Source organism: Centruroides sculpturatus, unplaced genomic scaffold (assembly GCF_000671375.1).
Source record: "Centruroides sculpturatus isolate CEXI.00-Female unplaced genomic scaffold, Cexi_2.0 scaffold10, whole genome shotgun sequence".
Classification (NCBI taxonomy): Eukaryota; Metazoa; Arthropoda; class Arachnida; order Scorpiones; family Buthidae; genus Centruroides; species Centruroides sculpturatus.
The window spans coordinates 744,840-768,031 of NW_019384396.1; the positions used below are offsets into that span (position 1 = coordinate 744,840).

The following is a 23,192-nucleotide window of genomic DNA, read 5'->3' on the forward strand; positions in this document are numbered from 1 at the left end:
CCTCTAATCATATTGATGAGATTTCTGTTTTCTCATGCCATAGTTACATGGAGGCATTCACATTTACATTAATTGGAGACAGTTCCTTGTGCTTTATATTTAGCTATAATTTTAGACACCGCAATTTATATACATTGTAGTATGTGTTTTATAATTATATCTGCTTTTCACCATGTCTGTAATAAGAAATTATCAAATGTTTCTTTGCACCACTTAATTCTGCTGTTTTTGGCATAGTTTTAGAAATAAAACATTAAGCATGATTACAGTTCTGAAGATAAAAATTGAATCTGCAGAACTGTAAAAGTGTGATATTATGCAATAACAGGTCACTAAATTAATTTTAATATGGATCATGCTGATTATATTCTAAACTTTTTCCCCTGCTATGCTAGTATTCCATATTTTGGTCTCTACTTTTGATTAGTAAATGAATCATATTTTCTTTTATAATGCATAAAACTGATTTCATTTTAGCACATGTTTACGGAAATATATTGTCTCAAAATTTGCAAAAGCAATCAACAAGTAAACATTAAATATTTTTTAAAACTTGTCTTTGAAATGTTGTGATGAAGGAATTTATAACATTATTCCATACTTTTGACTGGGGATAGTAGTTTCATGCATGGTGTGGCATTTCCTATAAGTGTCTTCTTTGAGTGTTCTATCTTTTGAAATGTGCTTCCTGTAGTTAGTATTTGCAATCTAGTCTTGTATGGCAATTGTAAACTCTCACGTCTCTCAAAAGAGAGCAATTCTCTTTTCTACAATTTCATGGCTGTCTGCTTAAAAATTATATCATTGCTTAAGTTTTGCACACCAGTGTATAACTCAAAATTTACATGTCAGTACTGGGATGAGACATGTACAATACTTTTCATTCAACTGTGAGTTTTGCCTGTTACAATCCTAAATATTTGTAGACTTCATTTCCATCCATTGATTCAATGACATCTCCATTTCAGAGTACAAAATCATCTTTCTTTGGAAGTCCTTTTTCTGGGTGAAGCATTCTACATTTGTCTAGGCCAGCAATGGCAAACCTTTTTCTGAAAATGGGTCAAAATTGAATTCAAAATTTATTAACAACAAATTGAAGGTCAAGTATTAAAAATTATTAAATTTGAATACAGCTGTCCCTTGATAGTCCAACGTTTTTTAATCTAACATGCTCAGTAGTCCGACACACCTCCCGTCAAGGTACCCATCCCCGTTACGTGTCTGCTTGCACAGAAGCATGTCGCGACACGAATCTCCCCACCCAATTCTTACACGATGACATGCATTTTGTGTGTTTTCTGTGAGCAGTTCTGTTCGAACAGTTGGAATAGGGAATATTGTAAACTACTGCTAATAAAACAATGCAAAATATGTAATCACTTTCAGTAATCTGGACACTTTTGGTAATCCAACACCCCTTTGATCCCATACCTGTCGGATTATCAAGGGACAGCTGTAATTAAAAAATAAAATAATAATGTGATTATAACAGAAACAAATATTTAATTTAATGGGAAATCTGTTGTTTATTTCATTATAAGTTTATCTGAGATTCATAATTAGTGACCTTTAAGACATTTCTGACAGCTTTAGAATCCCACTTTCACAGTACATATGCAAAGTTTTGAAACTATCAAATATTTATTTTTACTTTTTTTGTAATTTATACAAACCTAATACTTTCTTAAATATTCGATGTGGATATCTTGAAATTGTTTCACAGGTCACAGATTTGCCATCACTGATCTAGACCATACACACACTTATTCAAGTGGAGTAACTTTTATTAGTTGATTTAGCTTTGCATGTGTGGATGCATTGAGTTTTATGTTAGTAATCCATATACATGAGGTAAGATATGTATTGTGTTGTTGTTCTGTTGTGTTTGATGTATCCATATTTAGCATTGTTTAACTTATTAGACAGTGGGTTGGTTCAAGGTGAGACAGAGCTAAAGTGGACTTAACAAATCTCCTTGAAAAATACCTCACCTCATGTGTATTATGTGTTGTGAAGTCTAAAGTGTAGTATTGTATTATGTTTTCTAGAAAGGTTATAAGTGTTGCTGTATTATTCTAGAAAGGTTATAAGTGTTGCTGTAAAATACCTCACCTCATGTGTATTATGTGTTGTGAAGTCTAAAGTGTAGTATTCTATTATGTTTTCTAGAAAGGTTATAAGTGTTGCTGTATTCTGTACAGATGTAGTGTATGCAATAACCACAAGTGTGGAATGCTGTCAAATGTCTTTTGCTAAACTATGAATTTTAAGTGTAGGTTTTAGTGTTTGTTATAGAATGACTGAATCTATGAGTATTATTCTCTACATTCCTTGTAAATTTTTTGTCGTTCTGTTCTATATAATAATATAAACTCATTGCCATAAAAATTAGCATACCAAGAAGAAGTCATATTGCTGCAAAACTTGGCATGCAGATAAGTCTCAAACAGATATGGAAATAATTAGAGTTATAACGTGATGGCTCATTAAATAATGTCAGCAGAGAGTGTTGTTAATTGGAACCCCCTTGGCCTATAAAAAAACACACAAAGACATCATGTCTGTAGTTTCAATAGAGATGCCTTTACATTACAAAGACCATATGAACAACTAATTGAGTTTGAGAAGAGAAGGATCATCAGGTTGACACTGGATGGTCATCTCATTGAATAGCCTGTCACCTAGACCATTCTGACAACACTGAGGAGGTGTTGGGACCAGTGGACAAGAGATAGTTCACACATATGGCACCCAGGCTCAGGACACCCTTGGCAGATCACTAGCCAAGAGGACTGCCTAATCCTCTGACAAGCATGCACACAGCTGACTGTATTGTTGTCTGCCATCCAGACACAGGTGGTGCCATCATTACAGGCTCATATCTGTCCATACCATTTCGAAGTGCCTGGGTGAGGAACATTTGTTATTGCAGCAGCTATTATGTGTGTTACCATCGACCAGCTACCCACTGTTGCCTCCATTTGGAGTGGTGTTGCTCTTGATGGGTTGAACCACAGTGGAATGGAACCAGGTTATCTAAGTGATGAATCCAGATTCTGTTTAGGCACTGACGACAACAGTGTTTGTATCTGGAGGCCTCATGGTAAATGCCTCATTCCTGCCTACATTTCAGAGTGGCACACTGCCCCTAAAGCTGGTCTGATGGTCTGGGGTAACATCACATGTGACAGTCGGTTACCGCTAGTAGTGATCCAAAAGACCATGACAGCCTAGTGGTATGTTAGTGATATCCTGCACTCACATGTGTTGCCTTTCATGGCAGGGCTTCCAGAGCCATTTTCCAACAGGACAATGCTTAACTACACACAGCAAGGGTGCCTCCACCACATTGCCACACTCCCCTGGGATCACCTGGGATGCCAAGCTGGACAGCCTAAGAGTTTGGCAAAAGTAGAGGATTACTGTAAGGTCTTGTTTTATGCGGTGGATACGTTCTACAGAAAAGTGCATATAAAAAATTCGCATAAAAAAAGACTTTACTTGCCTTGAAAAAGTAGGGATACGCTCCGTAATTTTGTAAAATCACATAAAACCAAAACAACAAGTTAAAATTAATTTAAAACCGCATAAAATTACAGTTTATACCTTTCAATGCGCAACTCAGAATGATGTAATAGCGACTTGTCGATGGTAAGTATTGTGTACAAGGGGAATCCCCGAATTGCAAAAGCTCACTCTAAAAACATATCACTGACATCTGGATGTGAAGAGTTAATTAAAACCCCTTTAGTTCCTCGCCCGAGTTAACTCCGGCAGGTTACATAGTGTTACATAAAACACTGTCCTTAAGGCTTTTTGAATTTTTGGAATGTTTTTTAAGTCTCCAAATTTTTTAAAAATATTTAAAAATATATGGCCAGCTAGTGTTTACCCTACTTTAAACCCTTGTCCTCCCGCGACGTCTATGAGAATGCCCCGGAAAATCCAACTCCAGCTGTGTTCAAGGTCATCCAGATGTGTAAATAATGACTCATCAGTATTAAATTTCACAGAAGGGTGAAACAAAGGAAGTTAAACTTTGAAGCTTTTCCTTCAAAATTAACGCATTTCTTTCGTTTTTTTCAGTTTTAAGTATTTTTTATGTTTAATTACATTTATATCAAAAATTGCTAGGAATTAAAGCAATTAAGGTAGATCTAGCTGTCCTTTACAGTAGAGCCTCAATTATCCGACCCCCGATTAACCGACCGTCCTAGTCGGCAAATTTCAAATGTCTGCTAGTGATGTGGCGCTACAATATTTGGCTATGTCTTGGCTACTTTAATATTATTTTTACGTGTTTTAGCTGGCAACACTCATTCGACCATGAAAGGGAGCCAGTATTTAAACGAGGCTTAATTTTCTAATTTTTAACGATACAATAGCGACGATTATTATTTTAAAAAATTTTTGTTAGGCTTAACATCAATGAAAATTCAATGCAAAGTAGGTTAATAGCGATATACTAATATACTAATTACATGGGATATAATAATATACTACACTAATAATGGATTTTTTCATACTTTTCGGTTATCCGACTTTTCAATTATCCGACCAACCCGAGTCCTCAATTAGGTCGGATAATCGAGGCTCTACTGTACTTCCATAAACATTATATGTCAGTGGACAAATGGAGTGAGCTTTGAGCATTCCACGATTTTTGGAGACTGTCTATATGCGGACTTCCTAAACAAGCCTATATGTATGTTTGTCCAAGAAATTTTTGGATGAAATACAAACCGCACAACTTCAAAATCGCATAAAAAGAGACCTTACAGTATTTGCAGCAACTGTGGACTGAGATGCCACAGGACTCCATATGGCACCTGTATCATATCATGTATTTACACTAGAAGTGGCCCAATAGGGTACTAGAATCTCCTTTCATTTGTAGTTTTTCCTGCAATAAATGATCCTTTTGCTTTCATTTGTACTCACTATTCATCACCATTACACTCACACATGTGCAATTTCATTTATGCACTAATTTTTATGGCAATTAATGTATATATATACGTGATACGATCCAAAAGTTTGGGGACTGCAGTAATGTATGACAACAAAAGCATGTATTTGAAGTTACAGCATATGAAATTGATTCTATCAAACCTTTCCTACGTGTTCAGGTTGGTTTCGCCCATGTCACGTGATTAAACCGCAAGCGCTGCTGTTTTCTTTCGGAGTTGTGTTACCTTTCTTTTGCGCTGTAATAAAAATGGAGTTTCAAGAACAGCGCTGCAACATTAAATTTTGTCAGCATTTAGGTAAAACACCTACAGAGACTTTAAAATTGCTAAGAAAGGTGTACGGTGATTTTACCATGGTGAAATCAAAGGTGTACAAATGGCATCGGCACTTTAAAGAGGGCCGAGAATCCACCACAGACGATGAACGCCCAAGGGATTACTTTAAAGGAGGTTATGCATCGGCAATATAAACTTTTTAAGGTAGGGAATTTTAAGCCAAGTCCCCGAACTTTTGGATTGTACTATGTATGTATATATATATATAAAACTTGTCACCAGGCTTTACCAATTAATTAATTAATTTATATACATATATATATATATGTTAATTATTTGTATTAATATCAACTTTTCTACAGAAACATACCCATGGTATTTTTATCATTTAACATTTTTACTGGCACAAATGACAATTTTTGGTATGTTTTGGTAGCACTGACCTGAGAATTTCTCATACTTAGAAAAATTTGAATACTATTTGCTGAAACTTATTTTTTTTCTTAAATAGATGTGTCTCATGGTAATCTTTATTTCATTGTTTTTTCAAATTAATGTATTTTTATTCTTTATCACAAAATTTATAACATTACTCAATGTTAACATATAGTTTTGTCCATAATTTTTAATTACAACAGTAAACATCTTATAACAAATCATAGTAAACTGAAAAGTACTTATCACACTTACATTTTAAGAAAACAAAAAAAAAATTTAAATATTCAAAATAAAGAATTTTAGTCAGATGATTTATATAATTTACATAACACCAAAAAATCCAAAATTATTGAAACTTGTCACCAGGCTTTACCAATTAATTAATTAATTTATATACATATATATATATATGTTAATTATTTGTATTAATATCAACTTTTCTACAGAAACATACCCATGGTATTTTTATCATTTAACATTTTTACTGGCACAAATGACAATTTTTGGTATGTTTTGGTAGCACTGACCTGAGAATTTCTCATACTTAGAAAAATTTGAATACTATTTGCTGAAACTTATTTTTTTTCTTAAATAGATGTGTCTCATGGTAATCTTTATTTCATTGTTTTTTCAAATTAATGTATTTTTATTCTTTATCACAAAATTTATAACATTACTCAATGTTAACATATAGTTTTGTCCATAATTTTTAATTACAACAGTAAACATCTTATAACAAATCATAGTAAACTGAAAAGTACTTATCACACTTACATTTTAAGAAAACAAAAAAAAAATTTAAATATTCAAAATAAAGAATTTTAGTCAGATGATTTATATAATTTACATAACACCAAAAAATCCAAAATTATTGAAACTTGTCACCAGGCTTTACCAAGAACTAAAACCTGCCAGTGAAAAAGTTAATCATAAGCAAACTAATATTCACATTTCCAGTTTATCATCTACATTTCTTTCAATAATTGTTAACAATAGTAAGTATGAAAGATTAGCAAACTGGTCTCAAAGTATTCTTATTGAGCAGACTAAAAGAACAATTTAGAAGTTCATGTTACATGTTGTGAACATGTGGATTTTATAAAACCTAAAGCTTCATTTGTAATTGACATGTTGAAGTTTCTATTAAATCTAAATACTAAAGAGATAAGTCAAAACAGTTGTATAGTGGAAGGAATATATGCCAAAAATAATAATAATAAAAATTGAAAGAAAGTTGTTCTGAACTGTCAATGAATCAATTACAAACATAATACTTAATTATTTCTTATGCCATTTAATCATTTGCTTTTCTGAGCCATGACTGTAGAATCCTGCTGCATGCTATAAGAAATTATTTCCTGTGCCACACTTGGTATACATGTCATAAGTTAGTTTAGGTTAATATAAAATTTTTATTTATCAATTAGCCTTTAATCTCTTTGTTTATATAATACAATATACTTTCAGTACGTATCTAGTACATAATTTTGATTTATGACTCAGTGATGAATGAGAAGAACATAAAGTCATAAGTTTTTATTACAGTAATATTGGTGAAACACATTTTAGATAATTTACTGTGCTGTATAATATAGTGTTATAATGTTCATCATGTAATTTGTAATGCCATTGACAGCTAAGTATATGATTTATATATTTTATTTTAATGATATTATGTGGTTTATGAAGGTGTGAGTCTTGTAACATTATTAGAAATTTTTTGCCTTATATTTAATATATGATTATCTAACTGACGAGGTGCCAATAACACATTTTAGGAGGCATATAAGGCAATAAAGGTTTCAATTGTATGATAACCCTTCAATAAAATTATGTACTATATATATATATGTATGTATGGAAAATATATTGTATTGTAAAATTTTTAATTTTTTGGTCTTTTATTTCTTTCCTGTTTAATATACAGTATTTGATTAATTAAAAACAATAATTGTTCATTTACAAAATTAATTATTAAGATAAAATCTTATATTATTAAAGATTAAGTAACACATGATTTTACTAATAATATTTTTAGTAACAAATACAGATTTAAAATTCCAGCAAATTTATTATTTATTTTATTTCATCCTTTACGAGATCTGTTCAAAAAAATAACTGAACTTCAATTTTTTAATTTTTATTCTTCAAGTTACTGATTATTGGTCCTTGTCCCCTTTAAAGTACTCCCCTCCCCTATTCATACACTTATCCCAGCAGTGTTTCCACTTTGCAAAGCAGTCCTGGTAAGCTTGTTTTGGACTGTCCTTCAATGCTTGTCATCAATTGTGTCAAAATGGCCTCCTTTCAGCACTGATTGTAAACAAGAAAAAATCTCAAGGAGCCAGGTCTGGTAAGTTGGGAGACAGGGAAGGACAGTCATTTGATTTTTGGTACAAAACTGGCAAATTGACAAGACTGAGTGAGCAGGCATGTTGTCGTGGTGAAGGAACCATGAATTGTCTTGCCGCACTCTAATCTCTTTTTGCGAACTTTTCACATAATTGTTTCAAAACACCTGCGTAGTACTGATAGTTGACTGTTTAACCTTGAGGCAAAAATTCCAAGTGCACAAATCTGAATTTCTGAACATGAGGGTTATCTTCAACTAATTGATGGACACTTTTAAATTGGGTAAACCATTCAAAACACTGTGTACGACCTAGAGCAGTGGTATTCAATCTATGGATCGCAGAAAATTACCTTGGGGTCGCACTGTTAAAATGTTTGAATACCATTGACCTAGAGTATCGCCTCCATAAGCTTGATTCAAAAGTTGAAATGTTTCTGTAAAAGTTTTCCCCAGTTTCATGCAAAACTTCATGTTGCATCATTGCTCCTGTAAATCACACATTGCAAAAATTGCCATGAATGCAGAAACACCTTTCACTCAAAAAACAATAACAAGGGAATGACATCAGATATCAGCAATCTGAAAAAAGCAGCTTACTCGGTAGATTATCACAAACATCGTGTTGTCAACTTCACAATACTAGGACACTCCGTCTTTGCTTAATTCAAAAAGTTTGGTTATTTTTTGAACAGACCTTGAATGTTTAAATTTTATAAAGAATTGCATGTTCTAATGGTTTTGAATTCATCTAATGTTCTATGGTTTAAATTATTCCTGTTTCATTCTTTTATGTATGTTGACATTTGATTAACAACCCAAGGAAGGTCTTTAAACATGGCCAAAAATGTTTATTCTAGTTACTGGAATTTTAAAAGTGTATAAATATCAACATCTCATAGCCCGAGTAGTAAATACATCACCAAACGATCGCCTAAATATCGGGCTATAATACGGCTAATTAAATGATTGGAATAAAGTAATTTGACACTAGAGGTAGACGTTAGGCGCCATCTCTTAAGTAAATTAATAATTAAATAAATAAATCAATAAATAAATTTAGAATCTTCTGGAATAAAAGAACTGGCCCGGGGCGGGACTCGAACCCGCAGCCTCCGCTTGCCGTGCGGCGCGCTTACCAGTTACGCTACCCAGACCCTCGAGCTAGTCTTCGCTTCCAGAAGTATATTAGATTTAGATATAACCTTACTTGGTTAAATACATCACTGACTGGGGACGACTCCTTCGCCCACGGCCATAGCGGCACTCAGCCAGCTAACGCAACACCCGGCGAGGTATATATATATATATAAATATCAACAACTCATAGCCCGAGTAGTAAATACATCACCAAACGATCGCCTAAATATCGGGCTATAATACGGCTAATTAAATGATTGGAATAAAGTAATTTGACACTAGAGGTAGACGTTAGGCGCCATCTCTTAAGTAAATTAATAATTAAATAAATAAATCAATAAATAAATTTAGAATCTTCTGGAATAAAAGAACTGGCCCGGGGAGGGACTCGAACCCGCAGCCAATCATTTAATTAGCCGTATTATAGCCCGATATTTAGGCGATCGTTTGGTGATGTATTTAAAAGTGTATTTGTTACCATTAAATATCCACTTGGTCCTTTAATAATTATAATAAATATATACAAAAATACTTTTTTTATTATTCAAAATTCCATAAGAAAATGAAAAATTCAACAAAATTAAGGTATAATATATTCAAAATTTCCAAACCTTGGTTCATCAATAACTTTCACTTTCTCACAACCATCTGGTGGTTCACGTGCTAGAAATTTATTGATATGAGGACTTGTACCTAATTTTGGAACATTTTCTGTATCTGGAGATGCACTAAAATTTTCATCTGAAAAATAAATTTTTACATTTAATATTAATTCAGTTAAAATTTTGGAATGAATACTTTTAATATAGAATGATTTTGATTTTACACTACCTATTTTTCCTAATTTTTCTATGTTTTAATTAATTTTAAAAAAGATAAACTTTGATAAACATCAATTTTCCAGTTTTATCAATTTTACTTGATGATACCTCTTTTTAGAATCAACAAATTTCAATTGCAATAATTTTGCAATTTAAAACCTGAAATAATTTAGACTTGTTCTATTGTTTCATAAATAATATAAACAATTTTTCATAATGTAAACTGCCATTGTAAGAAAATTAAAAAGCAATTCTAACAGGATTATTTGAAAACTTTAAATAGAGTTGTGATAATTTTATCAAGAAAATTAATTCCAAGTTTGTAAACTACTTAATTTGCATCAAATAAATAAAAACAAGAATTAATTCTAGAAGTTAATCTTAATAAACCTAACCTCTATTAACAGATGAGTAAGTATCGAGTGATCCTGGAAAAATGGGTACTAATGGAGATGTTGACTGACTCCGACTTCCACTGCTGGAGAAACTCTCCCTTCCTCCTAAAGGTGTTTGCGTATTCACACTATGAGTTGTATGGAAAAGCTCAGCAATTGGGGCACGATGGCCATCTGGTGTTGGTACTACCACCTAAAAGATTAAATTACCATAAAAATTTTATTGATACTTGTAATATCTTTTTCTGAAAGTGTACTTTCTATTTTTTTATGTAGGGTGTCCAAAAAGTTACCATGCAGTGAAAAATTTGTAATGACAGTAAAGTTATACTTACAGTATTGCATATGAGACAAAGTTGTATGTACTAGTAGTGTAATGTAATGTTAATGTCATTACAAATTTCTCATTGCACAGTAATTTTTCAGACACCCTAACAAACAGTATCAGTGGAAAAAGAAAACTTCTCATAAAAATATGTAATCAGGAAACATATTAAATATACATGCATATCCATGGCTGCCCACCATAATTTTTTCAAGGGGGCAGCAAAAGGATATACTTCTATTGCCATAAAATTATACCACCTTTGGGCCCTCATATGATATAGTGGTAATGGGGTCAGGCAAATGCAGTGAGTCCTGACATAAAGCTTAGCTTACATCAGTCAAGTAAATAGTAGAATAGAGAGTCAAGTCACTAAAAGCTTATCCATTTGGACAACTGGGCAAGTAAATAATCAAGTAAATGGACAAGTTGACTGGTAGAACAGAAACACAGTAGCTTGCCACTCACCCATAAAATTCAAGGTCACTTACAACTTCATTTGTGCTAACATTGCATCTCTTATTTGAGTGTCTTGTTTCTGAATTTTAGGAGCAACCATACACAAACCTGTTTCAAATTTTTGTGGAGTCACTCATAAATACACTGTAAATTTCTTAACATCCTCAGCTGCATGTTCTCAAGAAGTGAAGATGCACCTAAGCTGTCTCTCTTTCCTATGCATTCATGCACCCACAACTTTTTTCTCCTGTTTTTCCCTCCTCAATAATGTTGTAATTTCATCCAATAAAACATTATAAATTCTTGGTAAACACCTTTCTTTTCAATATAAAACATATATGGCACTGCTTATTAACATATATAGTTGCTATTTTCTGAGCAACTGTCTCTTCTACTGTCACATTAAAATAATATTGTTTAAACACCAACAAAAAAAAAAAATAATTAAAGGAATGTTGAGATTGGCTTGAGTTACTGGGCCCAATTCCAAGGCCATGTTACTTGTCCAATGTAAACTAGGCCCATAGACTATCAAAATTCAACAGATAAATTAGGCTATAAAAAGACTTCAAGTCATTTGATGGGGCAAATGACATGTTTGCATCTGGCAGATGCCCATTACGTATGTTATGCATAAACATTAGATATCTAAGATAAATAAAAAGATTCATAATTAATAAAGTTCAAAAACTAATTTACAAACTAAGTTCTTTCACATCAAATGTTTGATGTATATTATACATAAATTTTTTAATATAATTATAACTGAAATTTTAATAATTTATGTTTGAACATATTATCATTATAAGATTAAAACTAACTCATTAATTTATCCAGTTGGTATCCTGTGAGTTTATCATCATTATAATAAATATCAGTGATATCAAATGAAAAAAACTTGAAATTTCTTTTATATCAATGAGTGATCAATTCTCAAAACAATATATATATATACAGTGGGTGATCAGTTAACGAACAGTTTGGATAGCGAACACTTTTGCGAAAGATTTTTATGATCAAACAACGAACACATGTTCGGATAACGAACACTTTACTGAATAAACATAAAAAGAAGCGACCGAAAATAACGAATACCAATTGATTTTCCCTCGTCTTCAGGTAACAATTCGAGACCTTCCGAAGCGCGGGAGACGTAAGATCGACTCTCAACTCGATACCGATCGGATAGTATTCCTCCAAATTTTGAAACTCACTCTTGTAATTCCGGCTTTTTGTTTACCTTTCTGACAAATAATTTTTGTAGTCTTCGCGAGACTGTCGGACAGGTACTTGTTAAATTTTGCTTCGGGGTTTATTTACGAAAGGTGAAAGGATATTCGTTAACGTTTTAATACCAAATTTCGAATTTCATTTGGGCCTTGTATTTAAATAATTTTTTGTGGCCTAGTTGATTTCTGTTCTCTGAATTTTTGTAAGTGCTTTTCTGAACTTTTTATTTAAAAAAGAAACTGATAATATTTTGGAGCCTAAAAAGAGGAGTGTCAAGAACTGTGCTCACTGTAGAAACCAAGTAAGAGATAATAGCCAAGGTAGAAAGTGAGCACAAGGTGTCTGATATTGCTAGGCAGTATGGCTTGAACAGGTCTATAGTAGGCTCAATCTTAGCTATGAAAGATATATCAAGAAGTCTCAAGCTGTTAATGGAGTAATGAAAATTACGTCTGAGAAATAAAGAGCATTTTAGAGCTCATAATGGAACCTGAAATTGATCTGACGACAGAAAAACTCCAAGAACTCTCAAATGAAGAATACCGAGAAACTCAGCGAAATGTGTTATCTTTTGGAAAAGAGGAAGACGAAAGAGGACCAATGTCGACATCTGCTACTAAAGATCTTTTGAAGGAGTGGGAGGATGTTATATCATCCAAGTGGCAACCAAAGCAGAATAAGGTTCATTGGGTTGGGGATCTCTACAATTACAATACTATTAATTACTTCCGAAAAATCCTGAAGAAAAGAGAAAAGCAATCGACATTGGACAGATTGTTTAACCCCCACAAACGGATAAAACATGACTAATAAAAATGCAAGACAGCATATGTATGTATTTTTACTATTACATGTAAATAAATGTAGTAAAAAAAGTATATATTTTTTTTATTTTTTGGAGTCTTCGGAACGAATTAATCAAATTCCCATACAAACCTATGGTAAATCGATAATCGGTTAACGAACAATTCGGATAACGAACAAAGTCTTGGAACGGATTATGTTCGTTAACCGATCACCCACTGTATATATAAATAAAAGAGGAAAAACCTGTGAGTTAAAAATGTATTTAATATCATGTAAAGAAACGTGATATTAAATACATTTTTAAACAATTTTTTCCCAAGTCAAGTGCACTTCACAAAGCCTTGCATTTACACCAGTGTTTCTCAACGGGGGCGATATCGCCCCTATGTGGGCGTTTTTCTGTGTTCAGGGGATGATTAGTAACAATTTATATTTTGGGGGGCAAAAAAAAAATTTTCTGGGTGATATACCAGGTTGTTCAATAAGTTTTGTCGTTCGATAAGAAAAACACGATTTTATGGTTTGAAATACATTTTATTATTCAATATAATCTCCCTGAACTTCAATACACTTGTTCCAGTGATCTTCTAATTTATGGATTCCATCCCTAAAGTGAGAATCCGGAAGACTGTCGAAATACGCATCCACGGCTGCTATTACCTCTTCGTTCGATGAAAATCGTTTCCCACGCATGAATTTTTTTAGATGTGAGAACAGCCAGAAGTCAGAGGGAGCTAAATCTGGCGAATAGGGAGGATGTTGCAACAATTCGTATTTTAATTTACTGATTTTCGCAATGGTTTTTTGAGCTGTGTGAGAGGGGGCGTTGTCTTGATGAAAAATGATTTTTTTCTTTTTTAAACCAGGTCTTTTCTCACGAATTTTTACATCTAGCTGGTCCAAAAGGTTACAATAATAATCTGAGTTTATTGTTTTACCAGTTTGGAGGTAATCCACAAACAAAATTCCTTTTGCATCCCAAAAAACTGATGCTAACACCTTCTTGGCCGATTTCTGGACCCTAACACGCTTCGGAGCCGAAGTACCGGGTTCACACCACTCTTTAGCCTCTTGTTTTGATTCAGGATCATGGTGGTAGACCCATGTCTCATCCATAGTGATGAAACGACGCACAAAATCCTTTTTATCCTTTCTAAAACGCTCCAAATGTTGCTGAGAAAGTTGCATTCGAATGTGTTTTTGTTCCATAGTTAACGAATGCGGCACCCATTGTGCACACAGCTTTCTGTAACCCAAAACTTCGGCCAAAATATTGCTCACACTGCCTAACGAAATCCCTAGGGCTTCTACTAAATCTCTCTCGGTTAATCGACGATCTTCCAAAACCATATGCTGTATTTTTGCTACGATTTCTGGTGTTGATGCACTTTTTGGACGCCCTTCACGTGGATCGTCTTCAAGACTCGTACGACCACGTTTAAATTCAGCAACCCATCTTTCTACTGTTCTGATTGAAGGTGAAGAGTCCTTATACACTTTTAACAATCGTTCATGAATTTGTTTTGGTGCTACACCTTCCAAAAATAAGAATTTTATCACTGCACGATATTCGATTTTTTCCATCGTAAAAAAATACAATGACACGTCGACTTTGAACAGCTGCAAATATACAATGAGTTGACGGATCTACTTGAAACTTGACACGTGTTTATGAAATAGTAGTACTATTTATAGAATAATAAAGTGACGCTCCTAGTAGCGCCACCTTTTATCGAACGACAAAACTTATTGAACAACCTGGTAGTAAAACATTATATTAAGAATAATTAGATATTTTATTTGTTATATCGTAAAATAATTAAACGAATAACATTATATAGTCACTAGTCTATTCAATGCAGTACGAATTTGGCGTTAGCCTTGTCCCTGGGCATCAGAATTTTGTAGTGAAGGGAGCAATACTACGTAATGGTTTTATTGAAGGGACGACGATTCATTAGAGGTTGAGAAACATTGATTTACACAGTACACTTGGCAAAAGTAAGAGCACTTTGAAAGTTGGTCAAATTTCTTTAACACATTTGATATATAAAGAATTTCTTTGATAAGAGTTTATATGTTATTTGTTAGATACTGTGTACTTAAAATTGGATTTAGAGCACAGAGATAATATTTAAAAGGAATTCAATCATAATGCCTCCACCTTTTGGTCAAAAATTATAGCAGAAAAATTAGGATTGGCTGTTGATTATATTAGCATTTATGCTTCTTTTTTTAGATCATTTCTTTGATACAAATTAGGTGCCTAATTATTTTATAGCTCAAAAAAATATCCCAGTGACTTATTGGATAAATTAATTAATTTGAATATTTGAAGTGGAGAACGATCTGATGTGTATCATCCTTCTCAATCATAATCTGAATAGAGCAATGATGATCACTCACTAATTTTTATGATTACTTTTTTGCTAGTTTTGCATTATCCTTAAAATGGTTTGAAAAAGATTATTTGATATTAAAAGTTCTTAACTTGACAAAAATAAAGTATCTTTTTTTGAATTTTATTGGGATATGGCACATTTTACTTTACATATAATTTTTTAAACATATAAATAACACCTTATCTTTGCTGAGAAATATATTTATTTCAAAAACAAACATTTTAGCCTGATTTACAGACCATCATTTTATTTATTTTTTGTTATTCCATTATGTTATTTTTAATTTTATTTATTTTTTATGTTATTCTATTGCTTATTTAATTTTCTAATTTGAATTTCGTATTCTATTAATGAAATGCTTTAATTCCAATTTTGTTCTCAACCTGATGATGGCCTGTAAATCAGGCTGAATATGTTTGTTTTTGAAATAAATATATTTCTCAGCAAAGAAAAGATGTTATTTGTATGTTTGGTGATTTGCTGAGTACTTTATGATAATATATAATTTTTATCATTAAAACAAGTGCTTGTGCTCCAAATGCAGTACATAATGGTAGCAGTGTTTTATTTGTATCAGTGTATCTAATATAAAAAGCAGCCAAACTAAGTAACCATAAAATTGGAGCATAGCAGCTGACACAAAACAAATGCACCAGTAGTAAATGATATTGCTAATGTGTTAATCAATATCTACTTTGTTGTCATCCAATTAATACCATTTATTACTATTAATAAAGCTTTGAATTATTAATTTAACAAATTTAATTAATAAAAGCTTATTAATAAATTATATCACTCTTATGATTTAATTTGTTTACAACAAAAACATTGTTATTCATTACACTTATAACCATGTAATATATTATTTAGTGTTCAAATATTGTATTTAGTTTTCTTACAAACATAATAATTNCACTCTTATGATTTAATTTGTTTACAACAAAAACATTGTTATTCATTACACTTATAAACCATGTAATATATTATTTAGTGTTCAAATATTGTATTTAGTTTTCTTACAAACATAATAATTATCTCATTGATAAATTTAAAGAAAAATACAAATTATAAATCAAATATTTCTAAATTCAAATTAAATTGAATCAATAAGCCTAATCCCAAAAACTTCCAAGGATTTTACATACACACATCTGAATCTGTATGTTTACACACACACATATTAACCCTCATTCAGATTCAATTATATATAGCGTAATTAAGTTAAATCAGACATACAATACTCTAATTTGGATTCAATCAGAATGTAAAATTGATAATTTATTATGAAATAAAATTACAATATTCGATCTGAAATTAAATTTTCTGTTCAAAAATTTTTCGAACATTACATTACATTTTAATTTTTCTGGAGACGGCCTTTGAAGTAGCTCTAAAAGATTAGAAAGGTGATATTGTATTTTTGATTCTTGCTGGATTAATCCCGAAGTTTGTGGAGATTATATTTCAAAATGAAATTAATAAGTTTTTATATTTGAACAATTAATCAAAAGTTAACTACAACTGTGCAGCTTAGAACAAGAAGGGCATATTTCAACTAATATTTCATTATACAAATACAAATATCTATTAACCTGATTTTTAGATTAATGCCAAATGATTTCTAGATTACATAGGGCTATAACGCTACTATTTAATAATTAAATGTCAAGAAATTTGGCCTAGAGATAGGCATCAGACACTATCTCTTGATAAATTTAATAATTATAATTATTTCAGCTAATTAATTTAGAAGATTATGAAAGAAAAAAAATCAACCCAGAGCAGGACTCAAACCTGCAACTCCCACATAGATGGCTGAGTGCCACGGATGGTAGTTACAGACGCCACCCCCAGTTGGTATAGGAATGACTAGTATGGTTATATCTAAATTAATAGTTATGGAAGTGAAGATCAGACAGAGGTCTGGGTAGCATAATTGGCAATACATCTGCTTGGCATGCAGGGTTTCAGCTTTCAGTCCCACTCCAGGGTGATGAAGAGTGGTTTACACCTGAAATACATTCAAAAACGACAATATAAAGTGATTAATTTTATTATGCTCTGTTAAACATACACACTGTATGTTAAGTCCTACATTTGTCAAATTGTGAGATTTAAGAAGTAGAACAATGGAATAGGACAAGAAGCTTGAACACATCATGCAAGTACAACAAAACCAAAATGCAGGAAATGCATCAGAGATCATCGAAGGGTTGGATAAATTGAACACAAACATCTGGTATCTGGGTAAATGTCATAAAGTATTAAGTTTTATATTTTTCTTTCTTTAATTTTAATTTTACTCTTTTTCATTTATCATGCAAAAACATAATGTAAGAAAAGTTATTAGAATTATTATGCAATCCATAATTAATCATAAAAAGTACGAAATTAAAAAACTTAAAGCTTAAAAAGATGCAAATATATTTCTAATCTAAATCTTCAAAAATCATATGTCGAGAAAAAATTTAACAAATATAGCTAAAAAATTAAATGCACCCACTACAAGTGAACAATTAGTGGAAAAAAAAATCTAGTCATTTATAAATCTAGTAGTGTTATACCAGATTTTATTCTTAAGTTTTTAAAATTTTGTTTAAATTATAATTGTCCAGGGAAGTTGAACAAAAATGAGTTATTAGTATGATAAGAGATTGGATAACGAGCAGATTTGGCAAAAATAATAAAACAATTTGATAAAAATAAAAATTACAAAAAGAAATATATTAAATTTCAAAATTATATTAAAAGAATTAAAGCATACCTTAAAGACATAGTTTAAGTATAATTCCAGCTGATAAATTAGAAACAGATATACTGAATGAAATTAAAGCAGATATCACATTAACTGATAAGTATGTTCAACTTCCCAAGGACCCTAACTAGTGATATTAGGTATTGCCTAGAGAGGAAATCGAAAAAGTTACTTAAACCAAACAAGATTAATGAGAGCAAATATCAACTTATTATGGAATATAAAAGAATATTTGGAAAAAAAATTAAGTTATCAGGATACGAATACCCAGCATACTAAATTTTCAGGATACAACATGAAATTCGAACATATTTTTGCTCCACAATACGAACAAAAACTCACCATACGACGTTACATTAGTTCGCAGTGCCATTTTTTATTCACTTCTGTTCATTGGTCTCAGTCCGTGTGTTTGCTTCGTCATGAAAGAATCTCGCTCAATAAAGGAAATCTTGAGGTATTACCAGAAAGTGACTGATTTTATTGAAAAGAAACATCCCGAAAAAGTTCACACTGGCCGTATTGCTGCTCGGAGTAATGACATTTGCCTAAGTCATTTTAGAAACATTTTAAAAAGTAGGCAAAGCCAAACCTCTTTGGATAGATATATTACCAAGCAACCTCTATCCAGTGAAAGTGCTGGTGGAAGTGAAGGAAAGAAAGCAAAAAGCAGTGAATAAAATTTAAAAAAAAAGTATAAAACAGAATAGATAAAAAAAATTAGTGTTAAGTTATTTTTAAGTTATTGTTACATTATGTTATGTAAGTTAAGTTTTAGTATCATTTCCCTTCTCCCTCTCTTCCGCCACCAGTTTACACCTCCACCGTCGTCTATCCTCAAAGGTAAAGTGCAAATAAAACTCCATTTTTTTTTTATCAATTATTTTTCTATTATGGTTATTTATACATTTACAACTACAAAACGCATTTTTTAGTGTTTTCCTTACTATAGTTTTTGTTTTTTTTAATGTACTACTTAGCTTTAATTTGAGTGTGTTTTTCATGTTGGAACGAATTATTTGGTTTTACATGTAATCATATGGGGAAAAATGATTGACCTTATGACATTTTCATGATACGATCTCAGTTTCAGAATGGATTAATTTTGTATCTTGAGGTACCACTGTACATACTATGTAGGGACTACTGTATTATACATGCTATGGAATCTCTATCCTCTATTCTTTCATCAGCAAATTTCTGATATAAAATAAGCCATTTTGCAATACTGAATTTTATTCGTTGTTATATCATATTAAATGACGTTTGCATAAACATCAATACAGTAATACCTCAACTTATGCTACCCCGACTTACGCGATTTTCAAATCTCATTGATTCATCTTTTGCTTGAGCACAACGCAACTCTTGATTACTCACTCCCCCCACACTATTGTTCAGCTTACATGTTCAAATGTGTTGCACAGAATTGACATATAGCTACAATTTATTTTGTGTTATTTATTCCTGTGTTTGTTATATCTATGGAGACTTGAGAGACTCTACTATGTCATCCAAATGAAGTAGAACTAATTCTTCTGCATCAAACAAGAAAAGAAAAATTTTATCTTTGGAATGTAAAGTTAACATTATTAATGACTTCCATACAGAAATGAAAATTTGTGAATTGGCAAAGAAGTTTGATCTACCGGAATCAATGGTCAGAACAATTATAAAAGGTAAAAGAAAAATTCTCAAAGCTGTAAAAAATGATCAATCTTTAAATTCAATCATCATTTGTAAACATCACGGTATTATCACTGAGGTGGAAACAATGTTAAAATTATGGTGTGATAATCAAGTAAACGTGAAAAATTGTATAATATAATTTGTCATACATATGTATTATCTAAGATTTTATTAAACATTTTTTTACAAATTATTGTTTTATTTAGTCTCCGGCCCCAATTAAAAATTATTTGTATGTATTTATATGCGAAATTATACCCCGACTTACGCGGTTATCACTCGATCTCACCTATCGCGTAAGTTCAGGGTATTACTGTACCACAAACACCTATTTAGCATTATTGTTTCTTTAAGAATGACATTTAAAGACAAATTCTGTCTATATAAAAATAAAATATCAGTTGTGATTTTATTATACAGTACTGTACTATATTTCAGAATAAATCGCTTATTTTAAAAATTCATGTAATTTATATTTTTCTAGTAATCAACTGCGGAAACCCAGATTCGCCATTGGGTTCCTATTTCACAGGAGAGATCTTTACAATACATTCACAAATAGAGTATCATTGTGAATCTGGACATAAAATGTTTGGAAATTTTATAAGAACATGTTCGAAAGATGGAAATTGGACAGGACAACCACCAGAATGTCGCTNGTAAAAATTCTCTAAAAAAGCAAAGTTACTACTGTATAAAAATTTTAGAACTTTCTGCTCAGAAAGAAAGTTCCTTAGCTTTACTCAGTGTGAATTTGAAATTTCACACCTTTATGTGAATTGATAGTATTGCATCAATTCACATAAAGGTGTGAAATTTTGAATTCACAGAACTTGTAAATGAGGAGACTGTACTTAAAACCAATAAATAAACAACTTTTAATATCAAAAGGAAACAAATGATAATTGATCTGTCCAGCTGTTTTGCATATTTAGATCTTGACAAATTTATTGTTTCACCTGCAGATGTAGTTTCAAGGACAATGTTAGGAATAAAATACTGTATTTTGTTGGAAAGAAAAAAAATTCAATGGCAATTGATATTTAAAAATTTATTGACTTGAGTGCTTTTTAAATTTGGGAGGAAGCATGATATATCTGAATCTGTGATATAATGAGGGACTACTGTATTTTTAAAATAATTAAAATTTTCATAAAATATGTTTTCAAGGTTCATCATATTTTTTGAAATATGGTAAAAAAACAATTTTTAGAAAATGGACAATATAAAAGGTATAAAAATACATGTAGAGTTATGCCGGTTACACTGTGATGTTTTAAGTCAAAGCCAATCAGACTGTAAAAAATATAATCACAATAAACCTTTGCTTGACCAGTTATTGTGATTATATTTTTTATATATATTGTACCAGTACCTGGTGAAGAAGAACCTTTACAATCAGACTGTATATAACCATTAAAAATTTAAAATAGAAAAGCCAATCAAAACATTTTATGCATTCTATAAAAGAAGGGAGCACCAGTCTGGACCTGGTAACATTCAGATGATAAGTAATAGACAAATAAAAAAAATATTATATACAGGGTGTTTCAAAATTCATGGACAAAAATTTAAGGAGTGATAGAAACATCTAAACAAGCAATTTTCACCATACAATGCATGAGTGGAGAACAAGCAGTGAACCGCTAGGAGGTATCCATTACTGTCATATGAAAGAATGAAACACCAAACAGATAGAGGAGGTACTAAATAATTTTATTGACAGCATGTGTGGCAAAATTACAGAAACTGCTCAAAAGAGCAACTGTATCATGCATGCCAGTGACAAAGGATCCTGTTTTGCACAGGCACTGATGCATTCGCTCAAACATTTTTCGGTCTGACACGTGTCTTCTTGGGAAACGCTGCCTGTACAGTCTTTCGGCTTCCAGAGCATTCTCATTCGCAAGACCATACATAAAATGCTTATCCGCCTTTTCTTGATTACTGTACGTCACCATGCCTTCTGAAATCCACGGTAGAAATGACAATGTGTAAGAAAACTTGCGCTTTATGCTTTCCATTACCATCTAGCAGTTCACCACTTGCTCTCCACCCATGCATTGTATGGTGAAAATTGCTTGTTTAGATGTTTTCTATCACCTCTTAAATTTTTGCCCATGAGTTTCAAAACACCCTATATATTTGCCAGCATGCAAGACACACTCCGTTTTCAGACAGTATTTTTCAGGAAAAAAGTGCACCTTATATGCTGGTAAATACTGTAATTATATTATTATATGATATTCATATAAGAACTTACTCTTTCTAATTCTGGATCTTCAGTACTGCTAATTCCTTTCAATACTAATTTTTCTATTTCCTAATTTAAAGATTTTTTAATGTAAATGTTACATAAAGAAACAATTTTTCATATTTAATAATAAATTTACAAAAATCGTAATTAAAATGTTAAATTACCTGATTCAACCCTTCTACACTATTGCGCATCCTTGGCATCGGAGGTTTCGAGGAAGTGCTTGGAATGGGAATTGGTACTGCATGACTCATGTTAGCTATGAGAGGTGGATGTGAGGGATATGCTAATTGATGGGTTGCAACACCTGTATGAATGGACGGTAAATTAGTGGTATTGGGAAAACTAGTGCAGGTAGATGATATGGCTGAATGGTCTCCTTGCACAGGACTATGTCCTCCAGCTCCCCTACTATTTAATGTTGTCCTCTGAAGACGCTGCCTTATTAACTAAGTAGGAAAGAAAAAATATACCAAAATTCATTATATAAAAATACTGACTAATTTTTAATTATATTAATTCTTTCACTATTATAGAATTCTATCATTTATATCAGGGCTTCTTAAACTTTTTTTATTCACGACCCCATTTATGATTGTGATTTTTTTTGCGACCCAAAAAATATAAAATAAAGATATATACAAATTTGCAAAAACAATAATGGTGTGCTACCACAGTTCACTCTTGTGTTACAATGGAACAGAGACAACTGAATACACTGAAAAGTGACAACACTACACTAGTTCACACTACAATCAGTGTTGCTGAATCGTTGTCTCGCTGCACCAGAAGTGACACAAAGTGCAACTCACGAAACCTATGACACTATGCGTGCCATTTTCAAACTCTCACAAATTATTTTCAATATTTTGCAT

At 31.8% G+C, this 23,192-nt stretch overlaps 1 protein-coding gene across 1 annotated transcript in view; it reads right to left on the reverse strand.

Moving 5' to 3' along the window:
- LOC111618413 (protein FAM117B-like) overlaps nucleotides 1-23,192 on the reverse strand; it is a 133,392-nt gene that overhangs the window by 3,837 nt on the left and 106,363 nt on the right. Inside the window, exons 4-7 of the mRNA XM_023359947.1 lie at nucleotides 22,482-22,766; nucleotides 22,324-22,383; nucleotides 10,394-10,586; nucleotides 9,789-9,918 (exon numbers count right to left, since the gene is read on the reverse strand). Coding sequence (XP_023215715.1) covers nucleotides 9,789-9,918; nucleotides 10,394-10,586; nucleotides 22,324-22,383; nucleotides 22,482-22,766 — 668 coding nt within the window. The remainder of the gene's footprint in view (nucleotides 1-9,788; nucleotides 9,919-10,393; nucleotides 10,587-22,323; nucleotides 22,384-22,481; nucleotides 22,767-23,192) is intronic.